Below are 19996 nucleotides of genomic sequence, written 5' to 3'. Positions count from 1 at the left end.
TTGGTGCCCTGGAGTGATTATTAAGTGGATTAATTAACGGTCAAAAAACGCACACGAAGGTGAGACTATAGCCTTATGAATTTTGGCCAATTTGGCTCAATGTTGAATGTGCATTTTATGATGAAATATCAATTATTTGGACAAAATATATCATGTGGAGGCATTTTCCAAGTACTTTTGGTGCCCTGGCGTGATTATTAATGGATTAATTAACGGTCAAAAAACGCACACGAAGGTGAGACTATAGCCTTATGAATTTTGGCCAATTTGGCTCAATGTTGAATGTGCATTTTATGATGAAATATCAATTATTTGGACAAAATACATCACGTGGAGTCATTTTCCAAGTACTTTTGGTGCCCGGAACTGATTATTAAGTGATTAATTAACGGTCAAAAAACACCCACGAAGGTGAGACTATAGCCTTATGAATTTTGGCCAATTTGGCTCAATGTTGAATGTGCATTTTATGATGAAATATCAATTATTTGGACAAAATACATCACGTGGAGGCATTTTCCAAGTACTTTTGGTGCCCTGGCGTGATTATTAATGGATTAATTAACGGTCAAAAAACACACACGAAGGTGAGACTATAGCCTTATGAATTTTGGCCAATTTGGCTCAATGTTGAATGTGCATTTTATGATGAAATATCAATTATTTGGACAAAATACATCACGTGGAGGCATTTTCCAAGTACTTTTGGTGCCCTGGTGTGATTATTAAGTGGATTAATTAACGGTCAAAAAACGCACACGAAGGTGAGACTATAGCCTTATGAATTTTGGCCAATTTGGCTCAATGTTGAATGTGCATTTTTTGATGAAATATGAATTATTTGGACAAAATATGTCATGAGGAGGCATTTTCCAAGTACTTTTGGTGCCCGGAACTGATTATTAAGTGATTAATTAACGGTCAAAAAACGCACACGAAGGTGAGACTATAGCCTTATGAATTTTGGCCAATTTGGCTCAATGTTGAATGTGCATTTTATGATGAAATATCAATTATTTGGACAAAATATGTCATGTGGAGGCATTTTCCAAGTACTTTTGGTGCCCTGGCGTGATTATTAATGGATTAATTAACGGTCAAAAAACACACACAAAGGTGAGACTATAGCCTTATGAATTTTGGCCAATTTGGCTCAATGTTGAATGTGCATTTTATGATGAAATATCAATTATTTGGACAAAATACATCACGTGGAGTCATTTTCCAAGTACTTTTGGTGCCCGGAACTGATTATTAAGTGATTAATTAACGGTCAAAAAACACCCACGAAGGTGAGACTATAGCCTTATGAATTTTGGCCAATTTGGCTCAATGTTGAATGTGCATTTTATGATGAAATATCAATTATTTGGACAAAATACATCACGTGGAGGCATTTTCCAAGTACTTTTGGTGCCCTGGCGTGATTATTAATGGATTAATTAACGGTCAAAAAACACACACGAAGGTGAGACTATAGCCTTATGAATTTTGGCCAATTTGGCTCAATGTTGAATGTGCATTTTATGATGAAATATCAATTATTTGGACAAAATACGTCACGTGGAGGCATTTTCCAAGTACTTTTGGTGCCCTGGAGTGATTATTAAGTGATTAATTAACGGGCAAAAAACACACACGAAGGTGAGACTATAGCCTTATGAATTTTGGCCAATTTGGCTCAATGTTGAATGTGCATTTTATGATGAAATATCAATTATTTGGACAAAATATGTCATGTGGAGTCATTTTCCAAGTACTTTTGGTGCCCTGGAGTGATTATTAAGTGGATTAATTAACGGTCAAAAAACGCACACGAAGGTGAGACTATAGCCTTATGAATTTTGGCCAATTTGGCTCAATGTTGAATGTGCATTTTATGATGAAATATCAATTATTTGGACAAAATACATCATGTGGAGTCATTTTCCAAGTACTTTTGGTGCCCTGGAGTGATTATTAAGTGGATTAATTAACGGTCAAAAAACGCACACGAAGGTGAGACTATAGCCTTATGAATTTTGGCCAATTTGGCTCAATGTTGAATGTGCATTTTATGATGAAATATCAATTATTTGGACAAAATACATCACGTGGAGTCATTTTCCAAGTACTTTTGGTGCCCGGAACTGATTATTAAGTGATTAATTAACGGTCAAAAAACACCCACGAAGGTGAGACTATAGCCTTATGAATTTTGGCCAATTTGGCTCAATGTTGAATGTGCATTTTATGATGAAATATAAATTATTTGGACAAAATATGTCATGTGGAGTCATTTTCCAAGTACTTTTGGTGCCCTGGAGTGATTATTAAGTGATTAATTAACGGTCAAAAAACACACACGAAGGTGAGACTATAGCCTTATGAATTTTGGCCAATTTGGCTCAATGTTGAATGTGCATTTTATGATGAAATATCAATTATTTGGACAAAATACATCACGTGGAGGCATTTTCCAAGTACTTTTGGTGCCCTGGTGTGATTATTAAGTGGATTAATTAACGGTCAAAAAACGCACACGAAGGTGAGACTATAGCCTTATGAATTTTGGCCAATTTGGCTCAATGTTGAATGTGCATTTTATGATGAAATATCAATTATTTGGACAAAATACATCACGTGGAGTCATTTTCCAAGTACTTTTGGTGCCCGGAACTGATTATTAAGTGATTAATTAACGGTCAAAAAACACCCACGAAGGTGAGACTATAGCCTTATGAATTTTGGCCAATTTGGCTCAATGCTGAATGTGCATTTTATGATGAAATATCAATTATTTGGACAAAATACATCACGTGGAGGCATTTTCCAAGTACTTTTGGTGCCCTGGCGTGATTATTAATGGATTAATTAACGGTCAAAAAACACACACGAAGGTGAGACTATAGCCTTATGAATTTTGGCCAATTTGGCTCAATGTTGAATGTGCATTTTATGATGAAATATCAATTATTTGGACAAAATACGTCACGTGGAGGCATTTTCCAAGTACTTTTGGTGCCCTGGAGTGATTATTAAGTGATTAATTAACGGGCAAAAAACACACACGAAGGTGAGACTATAGCCTTATGAATTTTGGCCAATTTGGCTCAATGTTGAATGTGCATTTTATGATGAAATATCAATTATTTGGACAAAATATGTCATGTGGAGTCATTTTCCAAGTACTTTTGGTGCCCTGGAGTGATTATTAAGTGGATTAATTAACGGTCAAAAAACGCACACGAAGGTGAGACTATAGCCTTATGAATTTTGGCCAATTTGGCTCAATGTTGAATGTGCATTTTATGATGAAATATCAATTATTTGTACAAAATACATCATGTGGAGTCATTTTCCAAGTACTTTTGGTGCCCTGGAGTGATTATTAAGTGGATTAATTAACGGTCAAAAAACGCACACGAAGGTGAGACTATAGCCTTATGAATTTTGGCCAATTTGGCTCAATGTTGAATGTGCATTTTATGATGAAATATCAATTATTTGGACAAAATATGTCATGTGGAGGCATTTTCCAAGTACTTTTGGTGCCCTGGCGTGATTATTAATGGATTAATTAACGGTCAAAAAACACACACGAAGGTGAGACTATAGCCTTATGAATTTTGGCCAATTTGGCTCAATGTTGAATGTGCATTTTATGATGAAATATCAATTATTTGGACAAAATACATCACGTGGAGTCATTTTCCAAGTACTTTTGGTGCCCGGAACTGATTATTAAGTGATTAATTAACGGTCAAAAAACACCCACGAAGGTGAGACTATAGCCTTATGAATTTTGGCCAATTTGGCTCAATGTTGAATGTGCATTTTATGATGAAATATCAATTATTTGGACAAAATATGTCATGTGGAGTCATTTTCCAAGTACTTTTGGTGCCCTGGAGTGATTATTAAGTGATTAATTAACGGTCAAAAAACACACACGAAGGTGAGACTATAGCCTTATGAATTTTGGCCAATTTGGCTCAATGTTGAATGTGCATTTTATGATGAAATATCAATTATTTGGACAAAATACATCACGTGGAGGCATTTTCCAAGTACTTTTGGTGCCCTGGTGTGATTATTAAGTGGATTAATTAACGGTCAAAAAACGCACACGAAGGTGAGACTATAGCCTTATGAATTTTGGCCAATTTGGCTCAATGTTGAATGTGCATTTTATGATGAAATATCAATTATTTGGACAAAATACGTCACGTGGAGGCATTTTCCAAGTACTTTTGGTGCCCTGGAGTGATTATTAAGTGGATTAATTAACGGTCAAAAAACGCACACGAAGGTGAGACTATAGCCTTATGAATTTTGGCCAATTTGGCTCAATGTTGAATGTGCATTTTATGATGAAATATCAATTATTTGGACAAAATATGTCATGTGGAGGCATTTTCCAAGTACTTTTGGTGCCCTGGCGTGATTATTAATGGATTAATTAACGGTCAAAAAACGCACACGAAGGTGAGACTATAGCCTTATGAATTTTGGCCAATTTGGCTCAATGTTGAATGTGCATTTTATGATGAAATATCAATTATTTGGACAAAATACATCACGTGGAGTCATTTTCCAAGTACTTTTGGTGCCCGGAACTGATTATTAAGTGATTAATTAACGGTCAAAAAACACCCACGAAGGTGAGACTATAGCCTTATGAATTTTGGCCAATTTGGCTCAATGTTGAATGTGCATTTTATGATGAAATATCAATTATTTGGACAAAATACATCATGTGGAGTCATTTTCCAAGTACTTTTGGTGCCCGGAACTGATTATTAAGTGATTAATTAACGGTCAAAAAACACACACGAAGGTGAGACTATAGCCTTATGAATTTTGGCCAATTTGGCTCAATGTTGAATGTGCATTTTATGATGAAATATCAATTATTTGGACAAAATATATCATGTGGAGTCATTTTCCAAGTACTTTTGGTGCCCGGAACTGATTATTAAGTGATTAATTAACGGTCAAAAAACACCCACGAAGGTGAGACTATAGCCTTATGAATTTTGGCCAATTTGGCTCAATGTTGAATGTGCATTTTATGATGAAATATCAATTATTTGGACAAAATACATCACGTGGAGGCATTTTCCAAGTACTTTTGGTGCCCTGGTGTGATTATTAAGTGGATTAATTAACGGTCAAAAAACGCACACGAAGGTGAGACTATAGCCTTATGAATTTTGGCCAATTTGGCTCAATGTTGAATGTGCATTTTATGATGAAATATCAATTATTTGGACAAAATATGTCATGTGGAGGCATTTTCCAAGTACTTTTGGTGCCCGGAACTGATTATTAAGTGATTAATTAACGGTCAAAAAACGCACACGAAGGTGAGACTATAGCCTTATGAATTTTGGCCAATTTGGCTCAATGTTGATTGTGCATTTTATGATGAAATATCAATTATTTGGACAAAATATGTCATGTGGAGGCATTTTCCAAGTACTTTTGGTGCCCTGGCGTGATTATTAATGGATTAATTAACGGTCAAAAAACACACACAAAGGTGAGACTATAGCCTTATGAATTTTGGCCAATTTGGCTCAATGTTGAATGTGCATTTTATGATGAAATATCAATTATTTGGACAAAATACATCACGTGGAGTCATTTTCCAAGTACTTTTGGTGCCCGGAACTGATTATTAAGTGATTAATTAACGGTCAAAAAACACCCACGAAGGTGAGACTATAGCCTTATGAATTTTGGCCAATTTGGCTCAATGTTGAATGTGCATTTTATGATGAAATATCAATTATTTGGACAAAATACATCACGTGGAGGCATTTTCCAAGTACTTTTGGTGCCCTGGCGTGATTATTAATGGATTAATTAACGGTCAAAAAACACACACGAAGGTGAGACTATAGCCTTATGAATTTTGGCCAATTTGGCTCAATGTTGAATGTGCATTTTATGATGAAATATCAATTATTTGGACAAAATACGTCACGTGGAGGCATTTTCCAAGTACTTTTGGTGCCCAGGCGTGATTATTAAGTGGATTAATTAACGGTCAAAAAACACACACGAAGGTGAGACTATAGCTTTATGAATTTTGGCCAATTTGGCTCAATGTTGAATGTGCATTTTATGATGAAATATCAATTATTTGGACAAAATACATCATGAGGAGTCATTTTCCAAGTACTTTTGGTGCCCTGGCGTGATTATTAATGGATTAATTAACGGTCAAAAAACACACACGAAGGTGAGACTATAGCCTTATGAATTTTGGCCAATTTGGCTCAATGTTGAGGGTACAGTATATAATTGGGCGTGATCAGGGACACGACTGAAGTGGTAGCGGCTGCAGAAATAAACAGTGGTGAGTTTTCTTTACATTTAATGTAACACAATATAAAAGCTTTTCACTAAATACTTTATTAGAATACAGTTTCAACTCCTAAATCACTTTTAGCCTCAACTGAATTTATATACTAACTCTATTCAATATTCCACCAATTAAAAAGCACTGAATTTTCTTCTTTCAAAGAAGATTGTGCACAAATATTATTGTGTTTTTCAGTTTACGTACCTCTGACCACGTGTTATTTCATAGTCTGTTTGATTCATGTGGACATGATGTACACATTTGATTCGAGCAAATTCAGGGCACTACTTCTTCAATTTCAACTAGTTTTTCTTTTTTTATGAGAGACTGGCCTGGACCTGAATGACCAAGCAATAAAAATGCCACAAAAATCGTTAGTCCAGAAGCCCTGGCGCTTTTGTGCCCTGGTGTTCATGCTTTCTGAAGGTTCCTCAAGCTGCAGGACCAGCAGTCAGCAGGATTGCCTAGCTGCTCCGTTTGTCCCCGGTCACAACTTAGTGGGTGAGGGCTTTGATGTGGTAACGCTTCAGCGTAAAGGAGTTTATGTCAGTGACATGGAGACCTTTCTGACACCTTCTAACTCCTGCACGTTGGGTCAGATCCCTTTCATTGGCGGTCAACTGCAGAAACTTCCTCTTTCCGTGCCGGACTGGCGAGCCGTCAATAGATCTAACCTTCAGATCTCCAGTGCTGTCTTCTCCTCTGCTAGCGCTCTGCTGGAGAGCGCCACCTCGGCCATTGGGAATGACTGGAAGGTGGGCTTGAATCAGGCAGGACTAATCAACTTGCAACTAGCAGGCAGCAAGTCCACCGAGTCAAGATTCGCAACCTCCAGAATCAAAGTGGACAAGACGTACTTCTCCTCCCATCAGCTGAGCTGCACTTACTACAGGTTGGATTTTATGGCCTTGATTTTTTTAAAGCTTTTTTAAATCTAAACTTCCCTAACTGTACCTAAAAATAATAATTTCCCTTATTTTTAACTCTAATTCTTGGCTTGATTGTTTTTTACGTGATTGAGCCAAGCATCTGCAGACCAGGAGGTCACTGCTGTCTGGACAAATCCTTGTATCAATTTTTATCACTGTGTCTGTGTCTGATCCACTCAGACCAGCGCAACACACACTAACACACCACCACCACATCAGTGTTACTGCAGTGCTGAGAATGACCCACCACCCAAACAGTACCTGCTCTGTGGGGGTCCGTGGGGGTCCTGACCACTGAAGAACAGGGTAACAGAGTATCAGAGAAACAGATGGACTACAGTCTGTAACTGTAGAACTACAGAGTGCAGCTATACGGTCAGTGGAGCTGATGAAGTGGACAGTGAGCGTAGAAACAAGGAGGTGCTTGTGATGTTATGCCTGATCAGTGTAAGCTAATACGTATATACATAATCTATTAAATCAACAAGACATCAATGGAATGTCCGTGTTTATAAATATTTCTTTATTTCTTTTTTTCAGTTTTTGACTTCCAAGCCTTCCTCCTCTCAATCCAGAGTTCCACCAGCATCTTTTATCTTTACCCAAAGGCAACACATCAAATGCCATGCAACAATATCGCCGCTTTATCGAGATTCATGGGACCCACTATATCCGCCAAGTTAACCTTGGTGGGAGGTTTAAAGAGTGACCTCTATTCGCACATACTTGGCAACCCTCAGCAGGGTCTCTGCTAGTCAGGTGAAGGACTGTCTGAATGTCGGTCTAAAGTTGGGACTTGGGCTAGCTGATGCCTCCATTGCAGGAGGAAGCTGTAGAAAGATCCTGGCCAACCAACACAGTGTTATGAGTTTCAGTGAAGGTCTCATGAACTACATGACCAAGGTTTCTGGAGGGAATGGATGGCTTGGAGAGACCAGAAACGACTCTGAAGGCTTCTACACTTGGCTTGGTAGCCTCAAACACACCCCAGATATCATAGCCTATTCATGACCCTTTGCATGATCTGGTCAATGACACTGACGTGAGAAGAAACCTTCAAACGGCCATCACAATGGGCAACCAAAGAATCCGCCGCCTCCACAGTGTGCAGGGAATCGACCCAACCTTTCTCCAAACTGCTGTCCTTTCAATGGCCACAGAGGAAGGCTAAGGGTGACCGTGATAAGGGTTTGGGGTCTAAGAGGCGATCCAGTGGGTCGAACCGAGGGGTATGTCAAACTGTGGTATGATGGAAGCTTCAGGCAAACACAACGGATCCGATCAAATAACCCATGGTGGAACAAACAGTACGACTTCGGAAATGTTTACACTGGTCATCGCCTTAAACTGGAGGTATGGGATAAAGATGTCCGCTATGACGACCACCTGGGGGGCTGTTCTGTGAATCTGAGTAGAGGAACGCATTACCAGAGCTGTGGACTGAATCATGGAGGCTTTGAGTTTTCCTTCCACCTTGAGCGTGACCCACACTTGACTGGGTCTCTCTGTAATATCTACTGGCCTCATCCGTAGAAATGGAGCAGCCAAGAAAAGTAAGAAAAACAGCCAAGGAGAACAAAAAAGGTGTGGCAGATCTGTTCAAAACAGCCACATATTCAAGAGGGAATCATCAGGACAGCCACATTTCCAGCAAATCATCAAGGGTCAACCCACTTAGGAAATCTGCTCAAGTGTTGGGGCTACATGACCCTCCAAACGGAGGCTCTTCAGAGACTCCAGACAGAGAGATGAGAAAAACAGAGAAACCGGCGAGACGGAGAACAAGAGACCAAAGAAACCCACAAATGTGAGAATTTACCCTGTTAAAAATCACAATAAACACTGTTTGATCTCAGTTTAATGTGGTTTCTGTGAATTTTGGTTGTTTTTCTTCATAACAAGCATAAAAAAGCATTGTGTAATTGTATCTATAACTGTGCATCTCATTGAATTAAGACCTGTGAGTGGATGTAAATGTGTTTAATATATTAAAATCCCTTAAAATGTTAATGGAATTACATTCACTATGGACCTGTATATATAAACTAAAATAAACAGGCAGACATTTGTTTTTCTAATGAGTTATTTACTACCATATTATATACAACTGAACAAAGACATTTATCAACATGCTGTAGCAGACGCACATTGTGTGAGTGACACATTACATTATATTCTTTTTCCCTTTATTTCTTACTAACGTCTACAATCACCCTGCAATGAGCATGTAATTAATCATGAACATCAATTAAACTGAAACAACCATCGGGAATCCATTTGGTGTCAACCACATCTGACTGCCAGCCTGGCCAGTAATCTATAGATTAATAATCCCAGCTAATAAAGTATTAGTGTAACTCTCACCTCGGTGATGAAACCAAATTCTTAAGAAAACAGTGATTCTGTCCTTATTCAGCACAAAATGGCTAAAAGAGATGATTTCTACCCATTCAGACGAAAAAAAGACTAAACAAAAGAAGGTAATAAGGCAGGTAACATTAACTTTAAGCTTTAGATCCTCCTCATCTAATGAGTCATTTAAGTAACCCAGTCTCTCCACTGTAATGAGCAGCGCTGGACAGTAACTGAGTAACTGAGTAAATGTAATGAGTTTCTGTACTTTAGTATTTTTGGTGTATCTGTACTGAAGTTTCTCCGTTCTGGACTTTTTCCTTTCACTCCACCACATTTCAGAGTCTAATATCCGACTTTTTCCTCCTACATTTTGAGAAATCTGCCGTTCCTTTTGGTTTCTGTGTGTATAAAAACGTAACATGTCAAAACGAAAGAAGCGCAAAGCCAGAGCACCAATCAGGGCCCAGCGGTCACTTTGTTTAGAGCTGGTTTTGACCTGTTGGTCATACCGACCCAGTGCAGCACGCGGTTCAACGTCAAAACTTTGGGAGAGTCTGTTCAACATAAATGATGAACTAACCTAACTTTGTGTAAATAGAGCTCAATATAGAAATATGTCCACATATGCAGTCGAGACTGACGCGGCTTTTTTCTGAATTTCTACAAACACCATTTCATTTTATAGTAAATGAGTTTGGGCTGGTTTATGTTTATGAACAGACGCCTACAGATCAACATAGTAAAGGAGCTCATCTGTGATCCTGAGTTTAAAGCCAGTTTTTATTCAACTTAAACTTGGAACTAAGTTGTAAATAAATCTGAAACTGAAACTTTGCTTGTGTGTAAAAAGTGATTTCAGAGCCACTCGGTTCTCCCTGATGGAAACTGTTTACCTTCAGTGTTTTGTGCTTCTGATCATTTTAATAGACGTCAGCGTCACTAATTAATGACGTTCTATTAAAAGACTGGTTTACCAAGAGAGACGCTGGAGGACTTTCACCTGAAATGAGTTCATGAAGCCAGTCTGGTTATAAAAATGATAACAGGACATCAGAGCCAGAATTACTCTTTTAGTACTTTTACTTCATACTGAAGTACATTTGAAGGGAAATACTTTAGTACTTTTACTCAAGTGGAGGTCTAAAGGGAGGAACTTCTACTTTTACTGGAGGAATATTTTACCTTGGGGGTCTCGACTTTAACTCACATGGTTTGGGCACATCGTCCAGCACTGGTGGATCCACACAGAAAGGACACTGGTCACCCAGCTGGGAATCGAGCCCAGGCCCTTCTTGCCGTGAGGCGATGGAGCTACTCACTGCGCCACCGTGCCGCACAAACAAAGTAACATAGTGAATTAAACATAGAAAGGGATTAGTAAATAATGTAAACAAATAAAATGGAATAAAAACTTTACTTCATACACTCCATTTGAAATCCACCAGTTTTTAACTTCAGTTCATGGAACTGACCAAATGACCAAACTAACTACCTTCGTCTTCCCAAAGCATTCTGATATTATTCAGACTCTCTCTGGATCCTACATAGGCATGGAATTTGAGCTATATTGATTTCCCTTTTGTATTAGGCCTGTCTGTTTGTTTCTTCTGCATGTGTGTGTGTTTGTATTGTAATCAGCTTTGGGTTACTTCAAAATGATTAAATAATAAATGTATTAAAGTCATTTTTATATACTTCTCCTTTCTCTCGTGTTATGCTGGTATGCAGTCAAACTCTTGTTATTGTTTTCCCAGCTGACACAGGCCAGTATGCACTGGACATGTATCTCATGTAATAGATCCTGCTTGCTTTGCAATGTAAATAACTGCAGGCTTGTTATTATGCATACAGTAGGAGAGTCAGAGCAAATGGCTTGTTTTGTGCCCTGTTAAACTTCCCGGTTCATACTTCCATCTCCGTCTACACTTCACTGTAGATACTACGTTCTTTTCTGCACAACTCCACCCCTCGTGTTGGGGTGGAGGCTTAATTTCTCCATTTCTTATCTGATCTTAGTGCAAATTAAAGTTCTGATGATTTTAGTAAACTCTAAATGGCTGTTTACAGTTTTGATAAGAAGTCAGCCTTTCTTCTGGCAAGCCTTCATGATCGCTTGTCAGCTTTGAGTCACCTTATCTCAGTTTTGGAGCTTTTAAAAAGGGAAATTCCACCGTTTGTTTAAAAAAAATGGACACAAGGCCATTCAGAGTGGTTTGGTGTGAAACCAGTCCAGAGAAACTTACTGAGTCAGGAACTCTTCACAGTGGTGTCGATAGGAACCAGACGTCTACCTCTAAAAGCTCCCTCACAGAAAGATATTTCTCGAAATGCTTCTGTTGCCTGGTCAGAAACAACGTTTTTAAAACCCAGCCATGGCGCAGAGATACTGGTGAAATTCAAATTTCAGAATTCATTATTTCGAGATGCTTTATGCACCTGAGGTACCCCGGTCTCCAGCAGCCGCTCCCTAATGATGCGCCCTCGATGAGCTGGAGCTTCGTCGTCCATGAGGCCTGTGTTGTTCATGCAGAGGCGCAGTGACTGGATTAATGACGTGATTCAGTAGTTTGGGCCACTGGGTCACTGCACCATTCACAGTGTAGGGCTGTTCTGTATTGACTGGACACACCTGCCCACACTGTAACACCACCACCACCACCACCACCACCACCACCACCTCACCATTAAGCTCCTTCTTAGAGAACAGCAAGTTGTGCAGAAAGTACTGAAACACTGAACAGCTGGACAGGTGCATTCAGAAGGTTAGAGAAGGTCACATTAAGTTCAAGGTTAGCCCAGATTCCTTTATTGATACCAGGGGGAAATTGCAGTTGTTAGAGTTCCTAAATTTCCTTCGGGATCAATAAAGTATCTATCTATCTATCTATCTATCTATCTATCTATCTATCTGTTGCAAAAAAATAAACATAATATTTGTACAAAATAAACACTTTACTAATAATTTAAGACAATATAGAGAAATTTACAGTATGTACACTATATATATATATATGTATGTATGTATATGCTGATACATGCTTGTACCCGCCCTGTACCCGGGCAGCTCTCCTCTCTCCATCCTCCCGCTCATCCTGCTCTGCTCCAGTGTGAGGGGGTGAGTGTCCGCCTACTTCAGCGCACCCAGGCCGGTGGACGCGCTCCTGCTGGTTCTCCCAGTCCTGCCCTCGTCCAGTGCTGTCCGGTGAACATGGACTGTGTCCAGTAGCGCCCAGCAGTGCGGGTAAATCCACATCTCGCTCCTTCCAGAGCTTTTTCCCCGCGGAGCCGCGACTTCAGCCCGATATTCCCGAACTTCAGTCCGGGTTAGCCTGTTAGCTGCCCGTTAGCGGGCGACCTGTTGCGCTGCGGCGAAGTTTCTAGAAGGTCTTCTGCTGCTGAAACGGACAGATCATCTAACTGCAAGGCGTTTCACGGGTCGAGCTCTTACTGTCATGTAGTTTTAAGGTGGCTTCGCTGATTCAGCGTGTCTGTTATTAGCGTCCCTGCTAGTTAACCTAACCCAAGTAGCTAACGCTGGCTAGCTGGTGTAAGTTAGCACAGTCGTGTTCCCGCGAGACGGTGTTTGTTTACTTGTTTATTTGTTTGTTTATTTAGCGAATTAATCTGTCTGTTGTACATTAAGTTCATGAACGACGAGGCTGAAGTTCGCTTCTTATTTCAAATCCCGTTCCACCTTAAATGGTGCGGCGGTTCCATTCTGGCGTCTGTACAGTAGAATGGAACCGCCGCACCATTTAAGGTGGAACGGGATTTGAAATAAGAAGCGAACTTCAGCTTCGTAAAATATTCAGAAGGGTAAAATAATCCTCCAGTAAAAGTAGAAGTTCCTCCCTTTAGACCTCCACTGGAGTAAAAGTACTAAAGTATTTCCCTTCAAATGTACTTAAGTATAAAGTAAAAGTACTAAAAGAGGAATTCTGGCTCTGATGTCCTGTTATCATTTTTATAACCAGACTGGCTTCATGAACTCATTTCAGGTGAAAGTCCTCCAGCGTCTCTCTTGGTAAACCAGTCTTTTAATAGAACGTCATTAATTAGTGACGCTGACGTCTATTAAAATGATCAGAAGCACAAAACACTGAAGGTAAACAGTTTCCATCAGGGAGAACCGAGTGGCTCTGAAATCACTTTTTACACACAAGCAAAGTTTCAGTTTCAGATTTATTTACAACTTAGTTCCAAGTTTAAGTTGAATAAAAACTGGCTTTAAACTCAGGATCACAGATGAGCTCCTTTACTATGTTGATCTGTAGGCGTCTGTTCATAAACATAAACCAGCCCAAACTCATTTACTATAAAATGAACTGGTGTTTGTAGAAATTCAGAAAAAAGCCGCGTCAGTCTCGACTGCATATGTGGACATATTTCTATATTGAGCTCTATTTACACAAAGTTAGGTTAGTTCATCATTTATGTTGAACAGACTCTCCCAAAGTTTTACGCTGCTGCGCTGACGTTGAACCGCGTGCTGCACTGGGTCGGTATGACCAACAGGTCAAAACCAGCTCTAAACAAAGTGACCGCTGGGCCCTGATTGGTGCTCTGGCTTTGCGCTTCTTTCGTTTTGACATGTTACGTTTTTATACACACAGAAACCAAAAGGAACCACAGATTTCTCAAAATGTAGGAGGAAAAAGTCGGATATTAGACTCTGAAATGTAGTGGAGTGAAAGGAGAAAGACGCCCAGAACGGAGAAACTTCAGTACAGATACACCAAAAATACTAAAGTACAGAAACTAATTACATTTACTCAGTTACTCAGATACTCAGGTACTGCCCACCACTGGTAAATACTAAACTGTGTGGTTGTTATTGGGTCCTTATCTGCCAAAGCCTGAGTTATTTGTTTATTTAGTCTCAGTGCCACACAGCCCCTATGAATTAAACATAATGCAGCTCGGCTTCTTCCACGTTTAGGTCTCTGGTTTCACAGATCAGTAGAATATCATGAAAGGGTAGAGCCTTCGCTATTTCCATGGCAGTGGAGTGACCGATCATTCAGTTCTACTGAACTGCTTTTGTGGTTTGAGGCATGAAATTTCATTTGTTTTTGGCTTTCAGGTTCGCAGTGCCGTAGTCTCCAGGATTGTGCGGAGCGTGGGATGGCCTCTAAGCTGCTGGACAGACTTCGCCGCACGCTTTTCAAAGAAGGAGAGCACCCTGCAGATGCAGACGAAGATGCAGACGGAACGGACGACTTTCCAGAAAGCTCTGAACTTGAGGACGACACGGACTACGTGTCGGCCAAGCTCGGTGGAACGCTCTCTTTTGAGGGAGATGCGGTCCTGGATTCTGAAGATGCAGGCGAAGCGTCTGGCCAAGACAGCGATTCAGACTTCTTTGGGGAGTCTTTGGATAATCCTTGCAGTAGCACAGGTAGTTCTCACCACCCTTAGACTTACTCTCTTACACTGTGGAGCAACCGAAACCAAAAAGCAATAATCCTTCTGAGAGATTTTAAGGTTAGTAGTTGTGTCAAGTTCTAGATTCACTTCAAGTCCGGTAATAACTGGTCGTACAGAAAGGAAGTGGATAGTAGATTATGGCTTATAGTGACTTTGTGGTTATTTGAGTTGCAAAATACAAAAAGACTGGATTGTAGTTGCAACACACGTTTCTCCAAGTATTATTAAGACACGTACAGACATTAAGACACACTTGGTTTATTTTCAGTCTTCTCAGAAGTCCTTTCTAAACCAAAATGCAAATTTTACGGTGTTTTTTGCCGGCACCCAGGAAAAACCAGAACTGAACTGGTATATATGGAGATGTTTAAGGGCAGTGAGCTTTCACTTCTTGTTTTTGTAAGAGAGCTGTGAGAACAGCTCACACTTCTCTTGGTGTTTCACAATCCAATTTAGTTAGTGCTGTCTTTCTTAGACATAAGCCCTACCAGCCCTACCCTGAAGGGCTCGAACATGCTCACCAGGCAGCTGCAGGAGAGCTGGAGAAGCCTGAGGCCTCGCTGTGTTTCGGAAAAACTCATTTTCGAAGTGACTGATGCCAACGTTGTACAAGAGATGAGCTCCAAATACGTAGTAAGTGGTAACACCAGTTATTCTTCCTCTCGAAGTTTGTTTACATCTTTAAATTGGTGGTCATAGTTTCCAAGTAAAAGCTTGCACTGGTTGCAAATAGCAGTGCAATTAAAAACAGTGATGGGTGGGGACAGAATATATTGTGAGGGCGTTTCACAAAGCAGGATTTCTCAGCTGGGTAGATAAATTAGGCTCAAAGTCGAGCAGTGCTGAAGCCAAATTATACCTCATGTGTGCGCATAATGTGAATGTGTACACTAGGGGGCAGCATTGAACCTGTAAATGGTGTACAGGGTGATTCAAAAAGATTCATCCGATTTCAAAGCACCATGTTTTTACATCCATGAGGCGCCAAGGAACCAATCACAGCACAATTGAAAGAGGGGTCATAGAGTGTCTGACTGTCAGTGGAAGACAGCGCCTGATGTTTGTGGGCAGTGAAGCTCCAGCAGCTCAGAGCGTTCGGCGCTGGTTCCACAGCACTGGATGATCTCCGAAATCCCACTGAAAGAGCCGTGAGAGCAGCGACGCCCGACACGCTCAGTCCAGTCTGGGATGAGTTTGACTGTGGTGTTGATGTCGTCCGTCCAGCTGGAGGAGGTTCAGACTGAGACCTTGTAGAACTACATAATAAACTTTACGCTCATTTAAACCGTTTACAGCTCACTGCACTGATCTGTGATGATTTACAGTGAAATGAATCATTTTCAGATTGGATGAATCTTTTTGAATCACCCTACATTTTAAAATGAGTGCCGTATAAATGTTTATCTTTCTCAGCTCATCCTCAAACTGCTCCACTTTGCTTTTGCTCTAGTTCTGGTTTAAGCATCGTTTGGATCTTGTTACGCTCCCAACGCTACCAGATATCCAATCAGTGCCCCTATTGTGTGACTAAAAGTCCTTGGTCTAGACTCTGGACACCACATACCTTTATAAGTCGCTTGTTGAACCAACAGGGTACTTTAGAGTAGCAGCCCTAGTTGCCAGGATTAATCTGCACAGAAAAAAGCAACACAACTGACAGAAATGTTCTTCTACAAGCAATGAGATGTTTCACCAGGGGGGTCTCCATTTCCCCAAACCAGTGCCCAAGCTGTCTGTCTAGTTTAAGAGTTAATCCTGCCTTATGAAACACCCTGCTGGACATGTGCGTCACGGATTATACATGATAAAACCTGTTCTTGTTTTCATACAGCTTTACACTATTCACGTCATTCGGTCTGGGACATTTGACAAAACCCCAGGAGTCATTACACGTCGCTACACTGACTTCGAGCGGCTGCATGGCCGTCTGCGACGGCGGCATGGCGACGAGATGGAGGGCGTCTACTTCCCCCGCAAGAAGCTGCGTAGAAACTTTGCGGCCGAGACCATCGCCAAACGCAGTCGGGCTTTTGAGCAGTACTTGGGCCACCTCCACTCGCTCCCCGAGCTGCGTGCCGCGCCCATTTTCTTGGAGTTCTTCTACTTGGGCGACCTGCGTGCTGGCCAGATGCTGCTGCGTGTGGGACGTTACCAGGAAGCTGTGGGGGCGCTGCTCAATGCCTTGCGACTCCAGGAGAAGCTGGGCTGCCAGCAGCTGCTCCAGCAGCAGCCGCTGCAGAAGGCTCACTGGCTTTTCACGTTGGCAGCGCTGGTCAGCTGTTTCCAGGATTTGGAACAGCCCATCGAGGCGCAGGAGAACTGTGACCGAGCTCTACAGGACCTGGCGCCGTCCCCGGAGGCCCTGAAGCAGCAGCCACCGCCACCCCAGCTACACCCGCTGCTGGTGCCGCTGTTGCAGGCCAATGTCCGGTTGTCCTGGAAGATCTCGAAAGACAAGCGGCGCTGGGAAGCCCTCCTGCAGGACATCCAAGAGCTTGGGGTCGACTTGGGGAGTCAGCTCATCCTGAAGGAGTGTCTCATAAAAGAGAATCTGGAGGACAGTGAGGGAGACGCCAAGTCAAAGAGCAAAGGGGAGGAACACGCATAGATAGGTTGTAGGACAGGGGGCAGCAGTTCTGGTCCACACCAAGTAACCTTGGTAATTAAAAGAATATTCCAGTATGTTTCAGCTTAATCTCTGCGTGCCTTTGTTCTAGCATGTGGTTATTTACCTGAGACAGTAACCTGTTTACGCAAAACACTGAGTTTTAGCACTTTTACTGAAGCACTCAGAGAATTGTGACGTTGGCTGTAGTGGCAAGATCTGCTTGTGACTGGCTAAATCCATTCCTCTGTTGCTTCTAGTCAACAAGCAGCTCAGCAAATTCTCACAACAAAACAAAATGATGCTGAATTTTTTGTCGTTGTTGTTAAATATGTGTAATGCTAGTGTAAAGTGAGGAAAATGGGTTCGTTGCCTAGAGGCAACGGCTTGGAATAGAGGGTTAAAATGACTGTCCGTGGCATTCAACCATGTGATACAGACGCAAAGGGAATACTGTTGGAAAAACTGCTGGAGAATTGCTCAAATGATGAGCCGAATCCGGGGAGAAGGGAAATCGCCGAACTGTGACTCGAGTCCTCTGCAACCGGACATGAGGACCCCCCCCCCCCTTTCATAGGATACAGCATCCTGGATAGTTATTGCAAAATTCAGAGGAAACCGGAGGGATTTTGCTGTAGTGCTGTTCACATAGTGGAGGAACGCGTGACATTAAAACTGACCCACTGAATTTGTGCGTAATCTGCAGAGAACAATCACGTAACCGTTAGCGATTATATTATATTCTCACCAGCGTTTTTTAGGATGTCCTTCTCATGTTTTGCACGGAATGAAAAACTGTTGAGATATGTAAACAGCACTACACCTACAGCGATTTTTAAAAAATGATATATATTTTTAAACCTGTTAGTCGTATACGCTACATGCATGAACCACAGCCTTATTAGAGAACTATTTTTATAAGAGAGCTATTTTGATTGCATCCCAAATATTATAAGGAGAAAAAAAACCACAACAAATAAGGTTACATATAGCATATTTATATTAATACAATAATAAAGCAGAGGAAATTAGGTTAAAAGAGGATTTTTAAGCTGTTCTTAAACTGGTTAACAATTTCAGCCTCGCTCTTAAACGTCAGGTGTAATTAAGGTACCGCATTACAGAAACATTAGAATTCGATTTTTTGCTGCTAAATGTTCTTATTTTATTTCCCATTACTATGAATGACTTGAGTTGTTACTTCTGTGTTTATTTATTTATTTAGGGAAATAGGGAATTTCTGGTCGCCTGCGGTATTAAAGCCTTGCCCTGTCTATTCACTAAAGTCCTTACTTTGCAGTTTAGTTTTCTTTCAGAATAACATTCCTCTCATGTTTGATTAAACCTTGACGTGTTTCACGAAGCCGGAATGGCCTTTCCGTAGTTAAATGACCACTCGCTGATTTTTATTCCGTTTTGTGTTCTGTAGCTTTGCTTTTCTCGATGTTTTAATGGCACATTTATAGTTTAAGCTTCATATCAACAGGTCAGCAAACTTTTCACTCTATGGAAACCTGCACTACAGTAATGTCACCAGAAAGAGTTGGAACAGGATAGTTCAGCTCTGAATGTTCTGCAGTGTGTGTGTGTGTGTGTGTGTTTCTGTCTGTCTGTGTGACTGTGTGTTTCTGTCTGTCTGTGTCTGTGTGTGTTTCTGTCTGTCTGTGTGTGTGTGTGTTTCTGTCTGTCTGTGTCTGTGTGTGTGTGTGTGTTTCTGTCTGTCTAGGTGTGTGTGTGTGTTTCTGTCTGTCTGTGTGACTGTGTCTGTGTGTGTGTGTTTCTGTCTGTCTGTGTGTGTGTGTGTGTTTCTGTCTGTCTGTCTAGGTGTGTGTGTGTGTTTCTGTCTGTCTGTGTGACTGTGTCTGTGTGTGTGTGTTTCTGTCTGTCTGTGTGTGTGTGTGTGTTTCTCTCTGTCTGTCTGTCTCTGTGTGTGTGTGTGTGTGTGTGTGTGTTTCTGTCTGTCTGTGTGACTGTGTGTGTGTGTGTGTTTCTGTCTGTCTGTGTGTGTGTGTGTGTGTGTGTGTGTCTGTGTGTGTGTTTCTGCCTGTCTGTGTGTGTGTGTGTGTGTGTGTGTTTCTCTCTGTCTGTCTGTCTCTGTGTGTGTGTGTGTGTGTGTGTGTTTCTGTCTGTCTGTGTGACTGTGTGTGTGTGTTTCTGTCTGTCTGTGTGTGTGTGTCTGTGTGTGTGTTTCTGTCTGTGTGTGTGTGTCTGTGTCTGTTTTTCTGTCTGTCTGCGTGTGTGTGTGTGTGTGTTTCTGTCTGTCTGTTTCTGTTTGTGTGACTGTGTCTGTGTGTGTGTTTCTGTCTGTGTGACTGTGTCTCTGTCTGT

General features: G+C 41.0%; 1 protein-coding gene, 1 long non-coding RNA gene and 1 pseudogene across 2 annotated transcripts in view; 2 read left to right on the top strand and 1 right to left on the bottom strand.

The window, feature by feature from the left end:
• Nucleotides 1-12295, bottom strand: part of LOC119264062 — a 35897-nt gene extending 23602 nt beyond the window's left edge. Inside the window, exons 1-3 of the long non-coding RNA XR_005130746.1 lie at nt 12073-12295; nt 11880-11976; nt 10844-10954 (exon numbers count right to left, since the gene is read on the bottom strand). This is a non-coding gene — a long non-coding RNA (uncharacterized LOC119264062). The remainder of the gene's footprint in view (nt 1-10843; nt 10955-11879; nt 11977-12072) is intronic.
• Nucleotides 6712-8814, top strand: LOC119264061 (annotated as a pseudogene).
• Nucleotides 12296-12749: 454 nt separating the features above from the next.
• On the top strand, nt 12750-19031 carry snx21 (sorting nexin family member 21). Its single transcript, XM_017715902.2, has 4 exons — nt 12750-12877; nt 14720-15034; nt 15539-15696; nt 16895-19031. Exons 2-4 carry the CDS (start codon nt 14761-14763, stop codon nt 17669-17671), a joined length of 1209 nt encoding a protein of 402 aa, XP_017571391.1. The 5' UTR covers nt 12750-12877; nt 14720-14760; the 3' UTR covers nt 17672-19031.
• Nucleotides 19032-19996: the final 965 nt, after the last annotated feature.

This window comes from Pygocentrus nattereri, chromosome 9, assembly GCF_015220715.1.
Source record: "Pygocentrus nattereri isolate fPygNat1 chromosome 9, fPygNat1.pri, whole genome shotgun sequence".
Lineage (NCBI taxonomy): Eukaryota > Metazoa > Chordata > Actinopteri > Characiformes > Serrasalmidae > Pygocentrus > Pygocentrus nattereri.
This window is presented reverse-complemented; position numbering and strand designations above follow the sequence as displayed.

Coding starts and splice junctions, on each gene's coding strand:
- snx21 (XM_017715902.2), top strand. CDS start 14,761: ATGGCCTCTAAGCTGCTGGACAGACTTCGCCGCACGCTTTTCAAAGAA. Junction 15,035..15,538: donor TAATCCTTGCAGTAGCACAG/GTAGTTCTCACC, acceptor TGTCTTTCTTAG/ACATAAGCCCTACCAGCCCT. Junction 15,697..16,894: donor AGATGAGCTCCAAATACGTA/GTAAGTGGTAAC, acceptor GTTTTCATACAG/CTTTACACTATTCACGTCAT.